Genomic DNA, 21,716 nt, shown 5'->3' with positions numbered 1-21,716 from the left:
TCAGTGAAATCGAAATGGAATATGCATGATTTAATTGGCCTAAGATCTCTGAATACATTTTTGATAGAGGAGATTCTCATTAAAAAGTGACAACTTTATAGCCAAAAGTATGTGGACACCCCAAAATTAAGTGGAAATAAAGCAGTACATCCATATGTGATTGTTAAACCTCTCATTGCATAACCATGGACTACAATATACTGATGTAATGGCCTCCCCTCTTTTGGGAAGGCTTTCCACATGATTTTGGAGCCTGGCTGCAGATGTTTGTTCCCATTGGAATTGTGATCATGTTCTTCCAAACCAAACTTATCAAACCCTTCCTTCATGGACATCGCTTTGAGCACGGGGTTAGTGTCATGCTGAAACAGGAAAGGACATATACTGTGGCATTTCGATTTCCCTCAACTGAAACTCATTAGCCCATATCAAACCATGAAAAAACACATCCAATGTGCATAAAAGTATGTACAATGTATAAATACTTTTGGTCATGTGTATTTCAGAGACAGTTGGTAAAATTAAGGTGCAGTTCAGGATTTTTACAGGTCAGTCCAAAGTTATATTCAGACTGCATTTCATGTATTGCAAATGTTCAGCATTTTCCATTTGCAGGAAAGTTTGACCGCTGAGTTGAGTGCTGATTTTCAATTTATTTTTGTAAATTCTGATGTTATGGTATTTCCTGCCAAACATGACCTCTCAAACCTACCTCTCAGTAACCACTGATAACATTCATTATTTTGTTTGCTCCTGTTCAAGGATTGAAAAAAGCCTATTTTACTGACTCTCTACAAAGACCACACTACTGGAAACAATGTTGCAGAAGGGCAACTGAATTAATAAGAGAAATGTCTTGTTTGACAACTTTTTTGTTTGGACAGAGTGCTTTATGATATGCCGTAAGATGTTTAGAGGCTAGGTTATCGTCATTGCTTACTGTTCAAAAAATATCTTCAGTTTTGAGAGACAAAAAACAATGGCCATCCCCGCAGACACTTTCCTTCACTTACCGTTAAGGTCCTCCAGACAGGGTCATTGGCCATCAGTAATGCATTTCATCTATGTGAATCCTAGGAGTTGATATTGTAGTTTGATTTTTATGTTTTCAGGTTGTCCATACATTTGTACGTCCATGTTTCCCCTTCTTATGAATGCAGTATCTCGAGATATCTTAAGAAAAAAACCTTTGAAGGGATTTCGTCAAATTTGGCACAAACTACCTCTTGGACTTAACGATGAAATCATTCGATTTTGGTGGACTTAAGTCAAAAGTCAAGGTAACTGTGACCTCTCTTGTCTTATTCTCGTGAACATATCTCAAGAATGCCTTGAAGAACTTTTGTCAAATTTGAGTCAAACATCCATTCTTATAAGTACAATAAATAAGGAGAATAAGGAGTGCCTTGGGGGAATCGCCTTAAATTTGGCACAAATGGACTCAAGCATGAACTGAACAAATGTGGTGATTGGAGGCCAAAAGTCGAGGTCATGGTCACTGTGACCTCACAAAACATGTTTTTGACCATGCCTCCAGAATTTATACACTAGCAATACCTGTGACCAATCACACCTGAAGCACTTTTTGCACTTACTAAGGGTCTTTTCCTTAAGTCTAAATTCTTGCTTGTGTTGTACGTCGCTTTGGATAAAAGCATCTGCTAGATGAAATTGTAGAATTGTAGATTGTAGTTATGACAAAGTTTCACAATATAAGTATAAAATGATAAAGTGATGATATTATATTACCAAAAGATCAAAAGTCAACTTCACTGTGACATCATAATGCTCTGCAAGAACAATTTTCTGGGCATAACTTAATGTCATAACTCAGGAACAGAATGGGAGATATTTGGTCAGATATTGAACTGGTGACACTAATCTTGCAACTGTGTTGATTACATATATCATCTGTGCTGGGGTGTGTGTGTGTAGCATCCATGTTTTCACGGACATTGTAAACTGTAGCTGCAAACTGGTTCGCGGAAGCATACGTCTGTGAGGCGAAAATTATAGTGTTTCCATCATGTGACTTATGCTTGGTTGTGCTCTGATGATGGATCTTTTAATTGACGGTTGCAGTGAGAGGAAGTAGTTTGTGTTAATCACATTAAGGTTGGTTTAGCACTCTGAGTTTACGTGAGCTTAGATTAGTTCATCTATATCATAATTAAAGGTATTGGAACCTTATTTTGGTAAGTGTATTATACAAAATAGAGCAGACAGGAGAACTTTAACACAACATTTTATGAAAGCCAGCATAAAATAGATAAAACGCACAAAATACCATATATAAATAAATAAATGCAGAGAATACAGTAAGTGACAGTGATTTTCACATATAATGCCAGATGTTTACCATTCATCACTCTTGACACCCTCAGGGAAAATACTTGTTTTGAAACACTTAGATTTATAACTAAGTTGTCCACATAACTGTCAAGGTAGGAAAGCGAGATGGGAATCATCCCTAACGATACTCAGAGCCTTTTGGTGAAGCTAAACTTTAGGAATTGAAGGAAACGGTAGTTGATAGGTAAGTCTTTTTTTGGGTTCAGGCTACCACATTACACTTAAATGCAGAAAGTTAGCACACTTTACAGACTACACTGACCATGTATGTCAACACTATTGGCTTGGTTGGTGTCACCAAGTCCCAAGTTCTAAATTGCCTATTATGTGGCTGTGTGTGTGTGTCTGGGTGTGTGTGTGAGTGACAGCTCTGTGACCTGTCCACCCTGAATATACTGTAATTGACAGGTATAGAATAAAATACCTGGAGAATAATTCAATTTATTTGTACTCTGCCCAGACTGTTTACAAAGTCCGGGTGAGAGGCAGTTATAAAATCATATTTATGTCTCCACACCAGTGATAGCCATGTCCGGAGGCTTTATGTTTTCGGGTTGTCATTTCAAGAATAAAGGAATATTTTTAAATTTGGCACTGATATCCACATGGACTTAAGAATGAATTGATTATGACACTGTCACTGTTGCCTTGCATCCAGCTTATTATTGTGACTGTGATATCTTAAGAAGGCCTTAAGGGAATTTCCACAAACTTGGATTCAAAAATGAACTGAATTTGGTGGTTGAAGGTCAAAGGTCAAGGTCACTGTGGGCGTTTAAAACATGTCTTTGGCCATGACTCAATATTTTTTTTATACAATTTCAACAAATGCCTCACAGGATAAAACAATGAAGTGATTACATTTTATATCCAAAAGGTCAAAAGTAAACTTCACTGTGACCTCACAATGTTCAGCAAAAATTATGTTTCTGGCCAAAACTCAGTGTTATAACTCAGGAACAAAAGGGAAACATTTGGTTAGACATTGAACTGGTGACAGTAATCTTGAAACTGTGTGTGAAGCATCTATGTTTTCAAAGACATGGATATAAACTGTAACTGCAACTTGTAAGGTTCAAGGGGGGATAAAACTGCTAAGTGGTAATTCTAGTCTACCGTTAAAGCAATATGAAATAGTTGTAATCTCTCACAGCACAACCATATCACAAAAAAGTGAAGGATTTCTCTATGTTATATTTTAATCCTGTTTTTACATTTATTTTTCTGTTTTGTTGCTGCCTTTATTGATCGTAAATCTCCTCTGTGTTCTATCGCAACCTGTATTTAACATTTTTTAAGCCACATTATTTATTTGATACTCAGAAGCGTGCCCTTATGTCTGCAGCTTTGTGTGTACACAATAAACCACCTCTAGGGCTCAGGGGAATCCTGGTATTGCTTTTGTGAACAAATGTTGAGTCATGCAAAGGAGACATAATGTGCTGCAGTTCTCTTTGCATAACAACAAAGGTCAGTTTTTACTCAGTGACCAGAAAAATGGAAAGTCTGCATGCATTATCATGTGCTCAGTGTGTGACACTGTCAGAGAGGGGTCTGACTAACTCTGGTAATTGCTGCAGACATAGTTATAGCTGATGAATTGGATTAGATTACGTTGTTAGGGAGTTTCAATTTTCTAGTTGCAGTTTTTTTGTACAGGCAATGCTATGACTTAAAATCAGCTTTGTGCAATAATGAATGATTGTGCACACATTTTTATGCTTCCATGCTGGCAATAGCTGTGGTTGGATGAATGTACATCTGTACATCCAACCATCCATCCATCCATCCATCCCCGTATTCTTGTGAACACAATATCTCAAGAATATCTTGAGGAATTTTCTTTAAATTTAGTACATATGTCCAATTGGACTTGAGAATGAACTGATCAGATTTTGGTGGTCATAGGCCAAAGGTCAGGGTCACTGTGATCTTATCTGTCTCTTTCTTGGGAACACAACATCTCAAGAACACCTTGAGGAAGTTTACTCAAATTTGGCACAAACGTCCACTTAGACTCAAGAATGAACTGATATCTGCATAGTACATTTATCATCTCAGTAGGTGAATTGGAGAAGTTTAAAAAAAGACACTCTAGTGTCACTCTTTCAACTCTGCTATAATTCCATCACAATTGAGGGAGTCTCTGCTTCTAGTATAATTAACTGCAACTCCACTTCCATGCCATGTCCCTCACATAACACTGGGGATTTGTTTCTCTAAACTGTGTCTGCAAAACATGCAAAGAACACACTGGCAGGCTTGAAGTCTGCTTAACGTTTGCAATACAACTGCATAATGAAGTTTGCATAATCTCCTGGAATGTGGGAAGCAGTGTTTGCACATTGGCCTTTGAAGTTTCAGTTTAACAAAATCAAAAAACTCCACACGCTTCCCAGTATGACATAGTTCCACCAGTTTTACTGTAGCCATGTCATAAAATGTATGTGATCTCATGTCTAAGGTGAGTTAAGCCACAGAAATGTAACAGATAAAATACAAAGTAAGATAAAGGGTCTACAATTCTACTCTACTACAAGGCTCATCAAACCATTGAAAACTCTAAGAAGCTATGTCACAAAATTGAAACCTGAAATGAAAAATGGAAATACGATATTGTATGGAAAAGGTTCAAGTTAGAATAGAAAATGAAAGTGAAAGGAGAAAAAACATCTATCATGAGAGAAAAATGGTCAATGATCCTAATAACAAAAAAGGTAATTTCAGAATGTGTAAAAGCACAAATTGAAAATCTCAGGGGAAAATGGAAAAGCAAAACATCTTCAGGAACTTTGAAATGGATACTAAGCAGCAAAGCATTCAGTTCATTAGATTTCTGTCTCTTCCCTTTTGCATTAACATTTTTCTTCTTAAGCAGTATGTAGATGAGGACGCCCCTCCTGCTGTTTACTTGTCATCAATCTTTGCGTTCCCTTCATTTCCACACTGTTTGCATGTGATTTTCCACATGACCCTCTCCTCTGCTGTGCCTCATGTCTTCTCTGTCATCAGCTGTCTGACTTTTTTGTCTGGAAAGCCGAAAAGTTTCAGGACAATATGAATAACTTCTACCAAAGCGCAATCTTTGCTCTCACTTTTTCTCTTAAACACTGAACTTAAATGGGAAGTTCTGATTTCTTGAAGTGAGGTTGTATGGGTCATTCATTCACAGACAGTGTACATCATGGACAAGGAAGCTTAGCAATGTACTTCTGTGAAAGGGTCAGCAAGAAAACACATTTTAGCTTCCTGAGAAAAATTTCCCACCTTAAAAAATACATATAAGTCAGAATACAATACTCAAAAACACATTGAGGTAAGGTTCAAGGTCACTGTGACTTTGCATATGTCTCATTCTTGTTAATGCAATATCTCAAGAAAGCCTTGAGCGATTGTTCCCAAATTTGTTGCAAACATCCACTTGAACACTGTTTAGAATTCAGTGGTCAAAGGTCAAGGTCACTGTGACCTTCTAAAACAGGTTTTTGGCCATAACACAAGGATTCATCTGACATTCTTTCACACAACTGCCTAACAGGATAAAATAATGATATGCTGACATTTGATATCCAGTAAATCACAGGTTATCTTCACTGTGATATCAGTCTTAAGTGTAAGCTGTATTGAAAATATTTTCACTGCTTTACTTTAGTTTCAGACAGTGATTTCCAAAGTATTTCTTCTTTGCTTCTGATTTTAATGCTTCTTTGACGTCATCATCTCCTCTCTGTATTTATGTCCAATACAGGTGCTGGGAGTTAAGTGCTGGGAACATTAAGTGGATCTACCAGGTTCCCATTCTGACAGCCATTGGGGTAAGAGTGTGATTGTGCATCACCGACTTTATTTGCCCTCACTAAAAGTATGATTGTAGCTTGAGAAGTTGCTAAGAATTAACAGCTCTTGCTGAAACTGATGTATAAATGAACTCTTTTGGAACAGGCTATTAATCCAATTAAAAATTACCTAAGCTTGTGACAACATCAGACTTGGTATAAACTTCCCTTCCCACTTAAAGTGACCCTTGCATATCTAAATACTTCATTAAGAGGGAGTAACTGTCAGAAAACAAACAGCCATCTGTATCACATGCATTGCCTTGTTTGCCTACCACAATATGCTCAAATGCATAACTTGTATTATGATTCATAGAGCCGAAAGTAAAAGACCTGCCACACCATTGTGAAAAAAAGTTACTGCTATTACTCATTATCACATCAGAAACACAAATTATTTTTGCAATCTATGACGTTACAGCTTAGTGCACCTTTTGCATTGCAGCAGGTGGTGACAGCCTCGTTATAATACAGGTGCTAAAGATGCCTGCTGTGATGGTAATATTCTGAGTTAATATAATTATATTCAGTTTTGTATAGTTAATGTAAGTAGCCAAGTCGTGTTATTCTCCATTCAGTGTCTCGTCAAAAATGATTTCTTGCCTGTTGATCTCATTGTTTGCAATCAGAAGCCTTGTGGGGGAGTGCTCGAACATCTTCAAAACTAAAACTTCAAGTCTTTTGCTCATTATTTCCTGAGATGCATATCTTCAGTCCTTGATTCTTAATGATCCGCATGCCGGGTCTTTGTCATGCAAACAGTGTGGAGATAATGGTGCCAAGCCTGCGAGCTAGCGCAGGCACTCGAGCTACACTGATTCACACACCAGCGTCATACTCTCCATATGTTATCTGCAAAATACACCCTCCCAATTTGGCAGCCTATTGAAGCTATGAATTTCCTCAGCTCTCTCTCTCTGCCTGATGCCCTGCATCAATGTTGCTGCCTGCTCTTTCAACCCCACCGACACCCGAGCATCCACCTGCAGGTTCTGGCGAGGGGGAAGATATGTAATCATCACTCCCCAATAATTCATGTAAACATTTCTGCAGGGAGTGATGAGGACAGAGACTAGATTCCAAACTCTTCTGATCTGCTCTTAAAATAAAAACTTTTGAAGGTGAGACAAGATGGTTCATACTGATGTTTTCTCATTTTTTCTCTTTCCTTAGGCAAGGGAGCACTTTTACAATGATAAGAGGAAAACATCTTGTTTTCACAGGCTACAAATTATTGCCCACCACAAGGAAAACTAAGTTTTACATTTGAGAAACATTAAAAAAACCCAAAAAAAAACAGGAACTGCATTTAATCAAATTTAGATACATTTTTAAAAGTAATTATAATGACCGTTTTAAGGCTAATGAAATACTGCTATACCTGTTCCATTGATCGTAATTACTGTAATTTCAGCTACTGTGTGTCTCTCTGCTGACCAGAGCTGGAATGTAACTAAGTACATTTACTCAAGTACTGCACAGGAGTACAAATCTTAGGAACTTTTACTGTACAGGAGTATTTTAATCTCATGCCACTTTCCACTTCTATTCCACTACACTTAGAGGGAAATATTGTACTTTTTGCTCCACTGCTATTATTAGATAACCACTAACTACTACTACAAAATAATATTTTTGCTGAAAAACATATGAAAGTATACAAGTGCAGCTAAAACAATTAGTCGATTAACTTAAAGATAAATAGGCAACTCTTTTTCCTAATCCAGTAAGTCATTTTTCCAGCTTCTCATATGTTCTGTATGTATGAGGACTTGCTGCTTTTCCTTTTAATTGTTTTAATTATTTTAATTCATTAAATTCCTTTAAATTCTTGGCAGATAAACTTTTAATGCTTCAATACATTTCCACGAAATCACATTGACTTTAAGTTTATTCAATAGGACTGTGGGCCTGTTTCAATTCCACTACTTCAGAAGTTCCTCTTCCTCTTACAACCTTTTTTTGCTGCGAGTCTTTCACACAGTACAAAACCTGCCCTTATATAGTGTTAAGGCGACATTACCTGTGCTAACAGGTGACTAATGATTAAGTGGGATTGAGCAGATGTTGATGGTTAAGAATGTTTGGTACATCTGCAGTTGACTTCTCTTAAATTCTCTTACCTGAAAAGTAAGAAAAAATGTATACCCTATGACATCACGAGTTTTAGCAGTCTAATTTTTGGATTTGGGAGAGATTTGTTCATGTTTACTCATTGTTACTGTCCTTGATCAGGCTCGGGATGAGTGGACAAACAATAAAACAATAAAAAGTACTTTCCTTAAAAAAAAAGAATAGAAAACTATGCTGAATTTATCACAGATCAACTCAACCAAAAGTTTAACACCCACCCTCCAAATGGGAGTAATGATCAATGAGTCTAAAACCATAGTTTGCTTCAGTCTTCATGTCTATACACAGCACACATGCTGCCACACTGGCCAACAAGCACACTGGTATTTGGCTTCTTCAGTCCTGATATGGTCTGTGCTCCTGATGAGCAGATCAAGCACAGGTGTGTTTACTCACTCTCTGCATGGTGAGGAGGAGGGGCGGGTGGCACCTGGAGAAGCATACACAAAAAAGAGCAAAATCTCCTCTTCACTAGTATCTTATATTTATCGTGGTTTTTTGGTTTGGTGATTTGCTTGTTGAGGGTAAATAGTAAAATACTGTGGTCATGGTTAAAAAAAAAAGCCAGCATATGCAACTGGTTGAGAATGGATTTATGGTCCAGTGTCCACCATGAGACTACCGCTAAAATAGATACTGCCTGTGGATGTGTTCAAGAACCAATTACTGAATTATGGACACCCATTGGGTGCACACCAGGGTGTAGCCAACTAAAAACAAAAAAGAAGTCTTAGCACAATTAACTCCAAGACAGAAAGTAACCTCAGAGCTGGCTGAACGTGGAAGTTTTGATAATCTCTGGGTTATTCTAAATATGAAGGAGCAGTGCAGACATGAGATAAATTATCAAAGACAGGGACAGGACGGACAGAACATTAAAGAGGCCAAGTCTGAGGTGGACATGATACTTAAGATGAATTTTTTCCCCCCCTTTTATTTAACACGCATATATGAACACTTTAGGGATTTGACACTGGATACTATAAATGTAGAGATTCAGTGCCTTGTACAAAGATGTCAAGTAACTGACTAAAATATTTTATATGTAAGATATGCTTTTTCTCTTCTCACCTCTTTTTATCTTGCTATAATTCAAATCCAAATAAGCTCTGTGGAAGTTTAAGTATTTGTTGCCAATGGGAATAATTAAAAACAATCAGGAAATCTGTCAACAGACCTCCCGCTGGTGACCATGGGGCATTGATGTTTTCATGTTCCTGTTTGAAAACTGATCCAAAATAAAAAAAAACAACAATTGATAGAACATTTTTTTGGAGCAGAGCGCTAAGATTTCTGTCCTTTGTGCTATCACATTGTCCGCCTGCGATGACCTCATTACGTTATGCTACAAGCCGTCAAAAAGACGGTAAAAACATGCGGTAGCGCCATAGGACCAGAATAGAAAGTTGATAAGAATGTCAGTTTTGTTTTATTAATTTATGACATAATGTCAATACTTTTATAATTTATTCTGGTTTATTGACTTACAAGTTAAGACAAAAACAAAAAAGAAATAAGAAAAAAGAAAAAAGAAAAAAATTAAGACTGAAATATAAAAAAGCTATGTAGGCACTGGGGAAATATTTCAACTGCAGATGACTTCAACAACATTATGCTCTGCTCATAAACAAAATGTACATTGCTCAATTAACTTATGAAGTGTCAAGAAATATTTTGATCATGTTTCTTCTTTTAGAAGTCTTTTAGATCAATGTATTTAGTGTGTTTATTTTTCAAATCCAACTTTTTGTTTGAATTTATGACAGTTTTTATATACTTTAATCAATTATCATGGTTTAATGACTTACATAACCTTTTACCTTGACTAACCTTCTACCTTGACATTTGAAAATAATCCAAGAAATGACATCACAATAAGCAAAAATATCAAAATATGTGCCGGCCTAGTGTTTCTTTGGCAGAGTTCAAAGGATTGACAGCAGTCTTTCTTGGTCTTTTGTCATCTGCACAACTTGCTACAGGCTGAGGGCTCTTTCCACACTGTAGCCTTCCACAAAGGCACTAATTAAGGAAAAGGTTTGTTTATGCAGTGTCTTGCTGTGAGGACAACAGAAACTAATGGAAACTATTGAAAATTACTGTTGAAAGACATGCTCTGCCTCAAGCCGTCTCTGCCTTCCTGCTGATTGAGTTAAGTTACGTCCAAGCTGTGATTGAAAAAACTTGTGCAGATTCTAATGAGACCTCACTGGCTAATGAGGACTAATGCTCTGCTGGCTGACTCTGCTGAAGATACAGAAAGCTTCCACATGAAAGAATAAGACCGCATGCTATGTTGGAGATTTAATTCATCAATCTGCATGCACTTGTGTGGCTGATTACTTCTAATGATTTATAATGTGTCAAATATTTTGAGAACTCGCCACTTCAGGAAAATAATTATGTTATTCATATGTTTTTTTTAAAAGAGTGCTTGGTAAGAAATGGGTATGCTAATAGCCAGAAAAGTTGTAATACCTGAACTTAACTACTCACGAATTAAACCGACCAAACAAATTGGTTTTTAGCTATGGATGGAAATGTTTGTCCACCACTGTGAGTCCAGACTGTAATATCTTAACAAATATTAGATCAACTGCAAAGAAGTTTTGTACAGACATCCAGGGCCTCCAGAGCATGCATCCTGGTCAGTTCCAAACAGCAACCTCCAAATTGCATTGCTAACCTATAACCTACAGTTATGTCTTGGTTACTATTCTGTTGGCTGCCTGCAAATATAGGTGGAGAAAAATTGAAGGGTAGCTGTGTGTGTGTGTGTGTGTGTGTATGTGTGTCTGTGTGTGTGTGTGTGTGTGTGTGTGTCTGTGTGTGTGTTTACCCACAGTAAATTGTTGCTATTTTGCAATGCAGTTTGTATGACAAGCCCTTCAGGATAGGAAATGTGATTTATGGAAAAACATGAATTTTCAAGTGTAGTACAGATTGATGTTTGTATCTCTGGTTGGGTTTACTGCCAGCCGTTCAAAAAGAAACTTGCACTCATCCAACAGCAATTTGGAATGGTTTAATATTGTAGTAAATGGCATGCCAATAACCTGTCACATGGTTTCGTATTTATAGATATTGAAACAGACATCTCATAAGCTGTGTGTGTCAAGTGGTGCAGCGGTTTGGGTGTATTAACAAAGAATTGATTGCATGGAATTAATAGTCATCACGGTCCTTGTATCTTTTTAGAAAAGTAATAATCTGGCAAAGTTTGTGCTCATAAACTAAATGTTTTTGTCTCTCATCACACAAAGTTCCATATTTTCTAGGTTTCCAGGATCAGACACATTTTGCCCTGTTACAGAGGTTTTTTGGGGGAGTTTTTCCTTAGATGATGTGAGTCTTAGGGCAGAGGGATGTCATATGCTGTAAAGCCCTCGGAAGCAAACTGTGTTTTGTGATAATGCGCTTTATAAATTACATTGAATTGAATTGAATTTTCTCACTAGGATGTTTACTAATTATAAGTCAAGCATAATTACTGTAGTTTTTTTCCTTGTCTGTTTAGTATGATAATAATGTAGAATATGAGAAGGTGAGAGGGAATCGAGGGAAATTAATCCTTTGAAACCTGGAGCGGCACTTTTCTTACGCTGCTTCCAGATGCCTTTCACAAGTATTTAAACCTTTTTAAGCTACAGAATTATTCTAACTTTTAAGCAAATTTCCAGGTCATTTTCTCATTTGTTTTGTTGGCTGTTTTTTGTTTAGTCTTCCCAATTTTTTTGGTCATTTCTTGTTTAGTTGCCCATTGCCTTTTTCCATTGTTTTTGGAAGAAATGATAAGAACTTGCTCAGGATTTCAAGGGCAAATTTAAATAACTGCAGTTGAGCTCTGGATTTTAGCAGACATTCTTCTAAAAGCAAATCTCTTAAGTGTGTTAACTGTCAGTTTTGGCATGTTATATTTGTATTTTGGATCTGTATTTGTTACTATATTCTTATTCAGCCTCCTCTAATATAGGAAAGAAGAAAGTGGCAAAGCATTACTGGTGTCCCTCAAACCCACGGTGCTCACTGAAGACAATGCTTCACAAAAAAAAAGAGTAAAACCTTTTATTAAAAAAGTATGGGGTTACCTTGACATGGTGTAGACAAGTGGTCTTATGGAGGTTTTTGCCAAAAACAGGAATAAATGATCCAGTTCCAGGAACTCAGGATGATTTGAAGAATATAAAAGGCATTAAATGGGCTAGAAACATACACCAACGTGTATTGGCTTACACCTTCCTCAGGGAGTAGTGAAACAAACAAAGTAAAAACCTGGCTGTTGCTTTCATCACAGGTTTGCACAGGCTGGAGTATACAGCATACTTTTAGGCCCAACACACTAAGATAGGTCCTCTCCCTGGCTGAGATGCTTTAACCATGGAAACAAACATACCAGGATACAAATACATACAACCAACATTAAATAACAATATTAAAAATGTAAGTCAACAATAATCAGTCACATAATACCAATAGAACAAACAAACAATCAATACAATATTTTAGTACTAAGAAAATTAATATAAAAATGATGAGAGGTCAAAGTCCTGATTTAGACCAGGGGCCTTTAAGAACATGGATCCAGTATGCCTCTCTTTGTTTGAGGTGTTTGATTTTATCCCTGCCCCTGGCATCAAACTGTTGACTTCAACACCTAACATTCTTGACTTCTATTATTTCCCCCAAGATCTATTGAAAGGATGATGTGGATTTGGGGGACCAAGCCTCTGGCTATGGAAAATGTAAGCCTCAATTTGCACCTTTCATATGGCTTTGCCTCAGTCTGGTTAAAGTCTCTTAGAAGAAATCCCAGAACTTGGCAAGTCTAGCTTTTTTGCTGTTATGAAAAATAAATTGGCTCCACAGAACAACATAATAGGTCTCTTTGTGGCATTTATATGCCTTTAAAGCTTGTTAGTATCTTTGTTCACAAAAATCTGCAGCCATCTGTACTTCTTCAATCTTACCTTTTTAGTAATAACATATTGTGACAGTTGTACATAAAATAGTTTCTTAGAATGTTATATACAGCATTAGTTATTTATTCTACAATTTAATGCTGAAATAAAGTTTTTTTTTCATTAATGTCTCCATTTTGTTTACAAGCTTTATGTTGCAGCATAGTAAAGCTCTAAAATTACCTGTGATTGCACACACAGTCCATATATTTCTAGTGAGAATTGTTTGATTGGTTTGCACAAACAGGTTTTGTGTTACCAAATAAGTGACTGTGCGATAGTGAAGCTTAATACTAACAATGAGTTGATGTTTCAGAAGTGCCAAAGCAGATGGAACCCTGTCTTGATTATGAGTCAACAGCATGTGTAAGTCTACAGGTTTCAGCTTTAAAAGTATGTCTTATTTGATAGAATTTGATGTATTTGTAGTAATAATATGTCTCCTGTGAATATGGTTGGAACCATTCTTGAAAGGCAGATGTTCCTAAATCAATCCCTGATATAAAAGCCAGTCATAAACATTTTCAAGTGGTTTCTTGGGGTGTCTGGTAGCTCATCTGGTAGAGCGGGCATCCCATGTACAAAGACTGTACACAGTGGCCACAGGGCTGATTCCAACCTTGTCGCTTTGTTACATGCCATCCCCTCACTCCCCCTTTCACACTTTAACTGCCCTGTCAGTTAAAGGCTAAAAGCCCCCCAAAAATTCTTTAAAAATGGCTTCTTTTTTTGCCTCTGCACTGGCAATAGTCGTGGCCAGAGGCATAATGTTTTTGGTTGGTGGTCAAAGGTCACCATGACCTTGCATGAGCCTCATTCTTGTGAACCCAATATCTCAAGAATACCACTAGGGAATCCCTCCAAATTTGGTGCAAACATCCATTTTTACTCAAGGGTGCATATAGTAAATTTTAGTGGTCAAGGGTCAAGGTTACTGTGACCTTTTCTGTCGTGTTCTTGTGAATGCAGCATCTCAAGAACATGTTATGGAATTTCTTTTTGAATTTGTCACAAACATCTACTTGAATTCAACAATGAACTGATTGGATGGTTAACTGTCAAGGTCACTGTAGTTTTCGGATATGTTCATTATAGTAACAGGGACGAAGAATGCTTACATGTAATGCATGAGTTAAGACCTTTCCATCTGTGCTCTTCTGTTTCAGCTCAACTTCATCTTGTTTGTGAACATCGTGCGAGTGTTGGCCACTAAAATTCGAGAGACAAATGCAGGGAGATACGACACCAGGAAACAGTACAGGTGAGTACTCAACTGACTGCAGCATCAAAACCAGCGAACAACTTTGTGTCCAAAGTTGGAGTTTGATGTAGATTGTTTGCTGCAAAATTAAGTGCTCAGTTAACACAATGTTAAGTGATTATGGTGGCAGAAACAAGATGTCACTGTGTTTGCAAACTAAAAGAAGGGAAAAGAAAAGATTTTGCTCTTCAGCATAGACCAAGAACTATATTCAGCCAAAAGTTTTGTATAGTTGGGATGTAAGTACGTTTCTATGTTAGAGGATACAGCTGCTGTTTTATATATTATTTTTGTTATTGTTAAAAAAACCCATGATTAAACGAAAACAATGATCAAAGTTATAGCTTGTGCTTTCATTTACAGTGCATTTACTTTGTTTACCTTCTGCATTCATCCCTTTGTCAAATTTCATTATATGTAATAATGTCCAATAGTTTAACATTTTGAAAGTGGCAAAATACATGAGCTTACTTCGTTACTTTGAGGTGGAGAGGGATGGTGGATGGCGTGTCATCCAAGTGGATGTCAAATTGCAGACTGCTGTACAAGATCAACAAACAACATAACCTGTTCTGTTTGAGCAAGTCTTTTGTCAGTGTGTTTTCATTGTATTTTGAGGCTCCAAACAGGGATGTTTTGTAGCAGCCCATTAGTGGGGACGTTGCCATGAAAAGCCATTGTCACTTTTTTAAAAAAGATTGTTTTTTGGCCGTTTTGGCCTTTATTGAAAGGACAGCTGTAGTGAGATAATAAATGTAAAAGACAGTGAGGGGATGACATGCAGCAAACTCTACTAGGTGAGCTAGCCCCACAGCCATGGTACTTTACCGAGACATCCCCGCTTTTGCTTTTGGCATTGTGAATTCCGGATGGTGTATTTTAAGTCAAGTCAGTAAGTTTTTTCTAACCATAACTGATTGGGTTTTGTGCCTAAACCCAACCACACGTTAACTGCACCATTGTTATTAAATGCAAATGTATTGTATGTGTGGTTTGTAGAAACGTTCAGTTTTGGGTTAATAGTGCAAATGTAAAAGTCAAATGTACAGTATGTCCCTGCAACATGAGTAATGCATACACACACACACACACACACACACACACACACACAAACACACATAATGTGTTCTAGCATTCTAACATATGCAATTATCACAATTATTCTCTCTAAAAACATTTTAATTACAGTGTATTTTCTGAGAAGCAAATTACATTGAATGCTGCAAGTGAGGATGCTCTGTATAGATTAGATGAGCAGACTCTTTGTCAGAAAGGATGATAGTAATTGGGTGCAGTAAACTGGAAGCTTTGCCGGAAGATGATTGTAAGCCAAATGCAGCATATAGATTGAATAATGACAGTGATGTCAGGGTGCCCAAGAAAAGGATGCGGGTGAGGCATAATAGCTGTCCACAAAATTGTTTCAATAAAATGTATGTATTAAACTTTCTGAATGAATGTCAAGAAAATGTCTTCACTGTGCAACCGTAAAATAGAATACTGGTACTCTTTTTTTTGTAAGGCCATTTTACATGAAGTGAATAAAGTTTTTATTGCAGCAAAACGACTGTGCACCTGTGGCAGAGGAATTTATAGGAGTAGAAAATAGTCACACATAAAAGAAATGTAGTTTCTTAGACCAAGACCCTAGAACTGAGAGTTAGCAGTGAGCTAGCTAGCAGCCAAAGCAGTCGGACCTGCTATCACAAGCCAGCTCTCGATGCTTGCTTGACTCAACCCACATTGAGTACAGCCCCAAATTTGATTGGCCAAAATGGTTGTGTGATCTCTGAGCATTGCCCTCCCCCTGGCAGTTCAGACACAAATCACTTTTGCTCCATATTTACTGAGATTGGTGCAAAAGGGAGAGTGTGTAGAACTTGTCATTTGTGAGTGAAAAAAACAGCATTTAAGACTCGTAGCAGTAGATTCAAGCAGTCATAGTTAGTGACTTGTGTTTGTGCTTGAAATATATACAAAAAAAATGTATTCATAAGAAAAATATTGTACAGGTGTGCAACTCTTATTGCATGAATTCAAATAATAATTTGCAGATGTGCCAATTCTGACCATGACTCCACATTCTTTGAAACAGGTGTGTGATTGTGTTTTGCACCATATTCACTGCTGCAAAAATGTGAGCATGTGAGATTTAAAAATGTGCTTTGCAGAAAATAATCTGTGCAGCTGCAATGTAGAATCTGAGAAAGTGTAACTGTTGTTTTTTATTACAGGGGAGAAAAACACAAGTACAACTCCAAAAGCATTTTTTCCTCTGTGACTTCAGATTTACCGATACTCATGTTCGACTGTTTCTACCCCTACACGTTCCTCCATCACAGCTGCTCAATTGTTTTGCTCCAGTAATACCTTCATATACTCATTTGTATTCTCTGCTGACTCCAAAAACAGTAGCTGTAACCTTCGGTCATGTGGACAACTTATGTCATTCCTTCCCACACTTTCTTTGGTGAAAATGCTTTTAAAGTTTTTGCTCTGTCATCTCAGTGTGAGCTGCAGAGTCCCTTTAAACTAGACTCTATTATCAGCCTGGTAGATTTTAAAAACAGGGTTAAGAACCTTTTGAACACTGAATGCATGTGTCCGCTTTCTGAATGTTGCTAATTGGCAGTGCTTTGTAAGTTTGTTGCTTTTTGCTCATGTGTGATTTTTTTTTCAACTTTTGCTGTTGTGTTTTAGGTCTTTTTGTTCTTTTATATGAAATTCTCATGCTGGGGTCTTGGTCAGAACTCCCTTAACAAAGAGATTTTGATTTAGATTTTTTGTTAACCCACCATCATCCAACAGCTCAACACAGAAATATCATCCAAACATAAACACAAACATTATCAGACAAAAAAAAAAAGACATAAACCTCCCGAAAACTGTGCGTTGAAAGATATCCCACAGCAAAAAAGAAATACAAAGCACAAACACAGCCCCCTGAGTACAAGACAAAAATAAAAACAAGACATAATCTACATCTACATGAATCGATGCCAAACACTATTTAATCCAGTTCACAGACCAATAATCTGCAGTCCAAACAAAACAGAGTCAGGGGGATCTGTCATATCTTACTTTTCTCCTCCAATACCAGACCCAAAAAAGACATTCAGAGAATAATGCATAAACGTTTTCAAAAAACATTCAATTAAAGCTCCATACTCAGACGGTGGGAATGGATTCCTCCCTTACTGTGTGTGAAAGCTTTCTGCACTTCTTCATTGCTAAAGTCACTTCTACCAGAGCACTTATTTCACCTCCTGATTACGACCCTTCAGTGTTGGTCCCCTGTTCTGCTGTTTTTGACTCATTTGAGCCTGTGTCTTTGTCTATCGTGCAGGAGACTGTGGATCATTTAAAGCCTTCAGGCTCACCCAGTGACCCTGTACCTCCTTGTTTATATAAGGAGGTGTTCCCCACTGTTGGTCCACATTTACACAGCATCATTAACAGCAGTCTGTCCTCTGGGGTGGTCCCTGTGAATTTTAAACACGCTTTTGTGCAACCCCTGATTAAAAAACCTGGACTGGATCCTGCTGTTATGGGTAATTTTAGGCCCATTTCTAAATTGTCCTTCCTCACCAAAATCTTAGAGAAGATCGTCTACTCTCAGCTCATGGACTTTTTAAGTGAACATAATGTTCTTGAGATCTTCCAATCTGGTTTTAAAAGTCTGCATAGCACGGTCGGCCCTTTTAAAAGTTTTTAATGACATTTTCTTAGCTACTGACTCTGGTCACTGCGTTATCCTGGTGCTCTTGGATCTAACTGCAGCATTCGATACAGTGGACCATGACATACTGATTGCTCGTCTGGAGCAGTGGGTGGGAATCAGTGGCACGGCTCTGGAATGGTTCAGGTCCTACCTGTCCCATCGGACATTCTGTGTTAGTCTTGGTGACTCTGTGTCCTCCACTGCTCCTCTCTCATGTGGGGTCCCACAGGGTTTGGTACTGGGCCCTCTGTTATTTTCTTTATACCTCCTCCCACTTGGCTCCATCCTCAGAAAGCATGGTGTTGCTTTCCATTGTTATGCTGACGACAGTCAGATCTATTTCCCCCTCAAAAAGGCTGATTCATTCTCTCTTCTGCCTCTTTTAAATTGCCTGGATGACCTCAAGGCCTGGATGGCTCTAAACTTTCTGAGTTTTAATGAGAGAAAAACTGAAGTGTTGGTCTTTGGTGGCACTTCTATGACCCCCCCAATTGATCTAGGTCCCTTGGCACAATACGCCAAACCCATCGTTAATGATCTGGGGATTATAGTGGACGCAGATCTTAAATTTGACAGCCAGATCAAAGCTGTGGTGAAATCAAGTTTCTTCCAGTTAAGGCAGCTGGCTAAAATAAAACCATTTGTTCACAGACAGCACTTTGAAACAGTGATCCACGCCTTTGTAACTAATAGACTGGATTACTGCAACGCTCTGTATTTGGGGGTTAGTGGGTCCTCCATTGCTCGTCTCCAGTTGGTGCAGAATGCTGCTGCACGGCACAAGAAAGTTTGATCACATTTCACCGATTTTAGCTTCACTTCACTGGCTACCCATCCATTTTAGAATTCATTTTAAGATTCTTTTATTTGTTTTTAAATCTTTAAATGGTCTTGCCCCACCATACCTCTCTGAGCTTCTGCACCCCTATACACCCAGCCGGTCTCTCAGGTCAGCTGACCAGCTGCTCCTGAGGGTGCCCAAGACAAGGCTGAAGCTCAGAGGGATCGGCGCTTTCTGTTGCGGCTCCAAAACTTTGGAATGAGCTGCCGCTGCACATTAGACAGGCCTCCTCACTGTCTGATTTTAAAACCCTTCTTAAAACCCATCTGTTTTCTTTAGCTTTCAACATCACGTAGGGTTGTTGCTTCACATGTGCATAGATACGACGGGCAATAAACTTTTAGCCTATTTATTAATTATGTTTTATTGTTTATGCTGTTTTTAGTTCTATTATGTTATTGTCCTTTATTATTTTTATTATTTTTATTTTGATTGTCTTTGTACAGCACCTTGGTCGACTCTGGTTGTTTTAAAAGTGCTTTATAAATAAATCTGATTGATTGATTGATTGATTGATTGATAACAACGGGTCTAAATCAGAAATTGCTGGAATCTGGTATTACTAAAAAAGCAAAAGCAAGTTTATGACAATTTATCGTGGCTTACACTATTAAAAGATTCCATAAAAAATGTTCATTTTAAAATATATGTAGTAGTGTGGTTACCTAATCATGGATAATTCACTTATGTGGATTATTGAGACTTTGTTTTTTCCTCTTTATTTACCACTTTTACCACTTTGTCTACTTCTCTTAGTCTGACTGCTAAGAGAAGTAGACAGGGGAGGAGATGATTGTTTGACCTCCCTTTTTTTACCAGCCCTGTGAAAAAAGAGAAGAGAGGAATTACACAAATTTGTATCCTACAGTGTGAATATTTTTTACTTTTTACTTTTATTTTCTATTTTTTACATATAAATATATAATAAAAAAAAAAAATCAGACTCAACTGACATGGTGCTTATAGTAAATGAAAATCCAAATACTTGTGGCAGTTCAGAAATGCAGCAGAGTGCTGCTGAAGGGAGTTGGAGACAGATCAGTTCTCTCTCTCATGCTGAGGCAAATTGCTGCAATTCTTTTCATAGGGAATATGGTGAATGAACGCATATACACTACTGTCAGGTGGTTTAAAGTTTATCATCCACATATGGTTGTCAAAATTTCTTATGTGAAGAGCATGGTCACCCTCTTGCAATGAGTTGTTAAAATGTTCTTGGACTCTGTACATGACTCCTTACATTCCTAGCAGAGCTTGAAAAGATGCAGTAGACTAAGCACATTTCTTTTCAGGATGGATCATTACATTGAGTATGTTTACATGCACAAAATTGTCTGTTCATTTCTTCTTCCAGAAATGAGGGCTTTTCTGCATGCATCTCTACCCCAGCCTTGCAAAACTGTTTGGAAGTATGTTTGTGTACAACATATCCATGTCAATGCCCAGAGCCAAACAGGCGCATGTGTCGCAAATTGAAGTTAATACCCCAACTGAGCTGCATATTCTGAATGCACTGTATTCATGCCCAAGTAATGCTCCTTAAACCTGAATAATACTGGCATATCTCACGTCTTAACTAGAAAATGAAATCGCCTGATTTTGAATATTTAAATGGAAGATATTGATTATCTGTGTATGTAATGCTAGCTATTGAGTGAAGAAGCAGAGTTCCTCACCTGAACCTTGTAGGAATGTAGCTATCTCAATTCTTTCTGCAGACAAACTGCAAAATAATAACACGATCTGCTTTTACAATTGTAAATCTTCATGTCTGTCAGGTTGATCTCATGCCCTGAGACAATCCAGATGGTCACCAAGAAATAAAAGGAAGTGGAAATGAAGCACCCTGCATTGATTTCTCGAGAGGGCCGCCTGAGGTTTAGCCACGCTTGTTTAATGGCTGTGTGACACCGAGACCCGTTTGAACTTGAGAGAGAGTGCAGATGCATTTTAATCAGTCTCCGAGGGTGAGACGAAGTTTGTGTGATTGTAATGCTCATCTATTGCAGATACTGCTTGAAAGGATCACTGTGCACATGTGACACACCTGTTACCTCCTGCAGTGTGTTATTATCCAGCAGATGTTGGATCACAATTAACTACAGTCTGCAGTGACTGGATTGTTGAACCACAACTGTGGATTAAAGTGCACAAAGCAGCACACAATGCTCCCCCGGGAGAAAAGAGCTCTTTTAGAGAACAAATTCGAAAACATCTGTCACTTTTTCATTAAGATGTGTAAATGAGCTGACTAGATTCTGAGTCAGCAAGTCAGCATCATGCCAGAAAGCTGTTATATGCCTTGGGAAATAGAGACCCAGAGTTACTTTGCAGCCTATATTTATAATGCAAGCTTCCCGATCACCAAGGCTGAACATTAACCTGCACAAAGTTCTTACTGTTCAGTGTTGCAGTCTAGTGGGTGTTTTTGAGTAGTCTGTTCATATGTCCATCCCATTCTCACAGATGTGATATCTCACCATCACCTTGAATGAATTGGTGTCAAATGGTGTCAAACACTGATACTGTATAATTAAAGGTTGTTAAAGATCCTATATGTGTAAAGGTATACAAGTACTAGCATCAAAATATAACAAAGTACGAAAGTACTTAA

At 37.7% G+C, this 21,716-nt stretch overlaps 1 protein-coding gene across 1 annotated transcript in view; it reads left to right on the top strand.

Moving 5' to 3' along the window:
• Positions 1-21,716, top strand: part of pth2ra (parathyroid hormone 2 receptor a) — a 71,742-nt gene that overhangs the window by 36,885 nt on the left and 13,141 nt on the right. Inside the window, exons 9-10 of the mRNA XM_088083869.1 lie at positions 6,101-6,167; positions 14,446-14,540. Of these exons, the coding sequence (XP_087939995.1) occupies positions 6,101-6,167; positions 14,446-14,540 (162 nt within the window). The remainder of the gene's footprint in view (positions 1-6,100; positions 6,168-14,445; positions 14,541-21,716) is intronic.

The sequence above is a fragment of the Plectropomus leopardus genome, chromosome 10 (genome assembly GCF_026936395.1).
Source record: "Plectropomus leopardus strain MGB_pleo_1.0 chromosome 10, ASM2693639v1, whole genome shotgun sequence".
NCBI lineage: Eukaryota > Metazoa > Chordata > Actinopteri > Perciformes > Serranidae > Plectropomus > Plectropomus leopardus.
The sequence above is the reverse complement of the archived record's forward strand: the minus strand, read 5'-3'. Positions and strand labels throughout refer to the sequence as shown.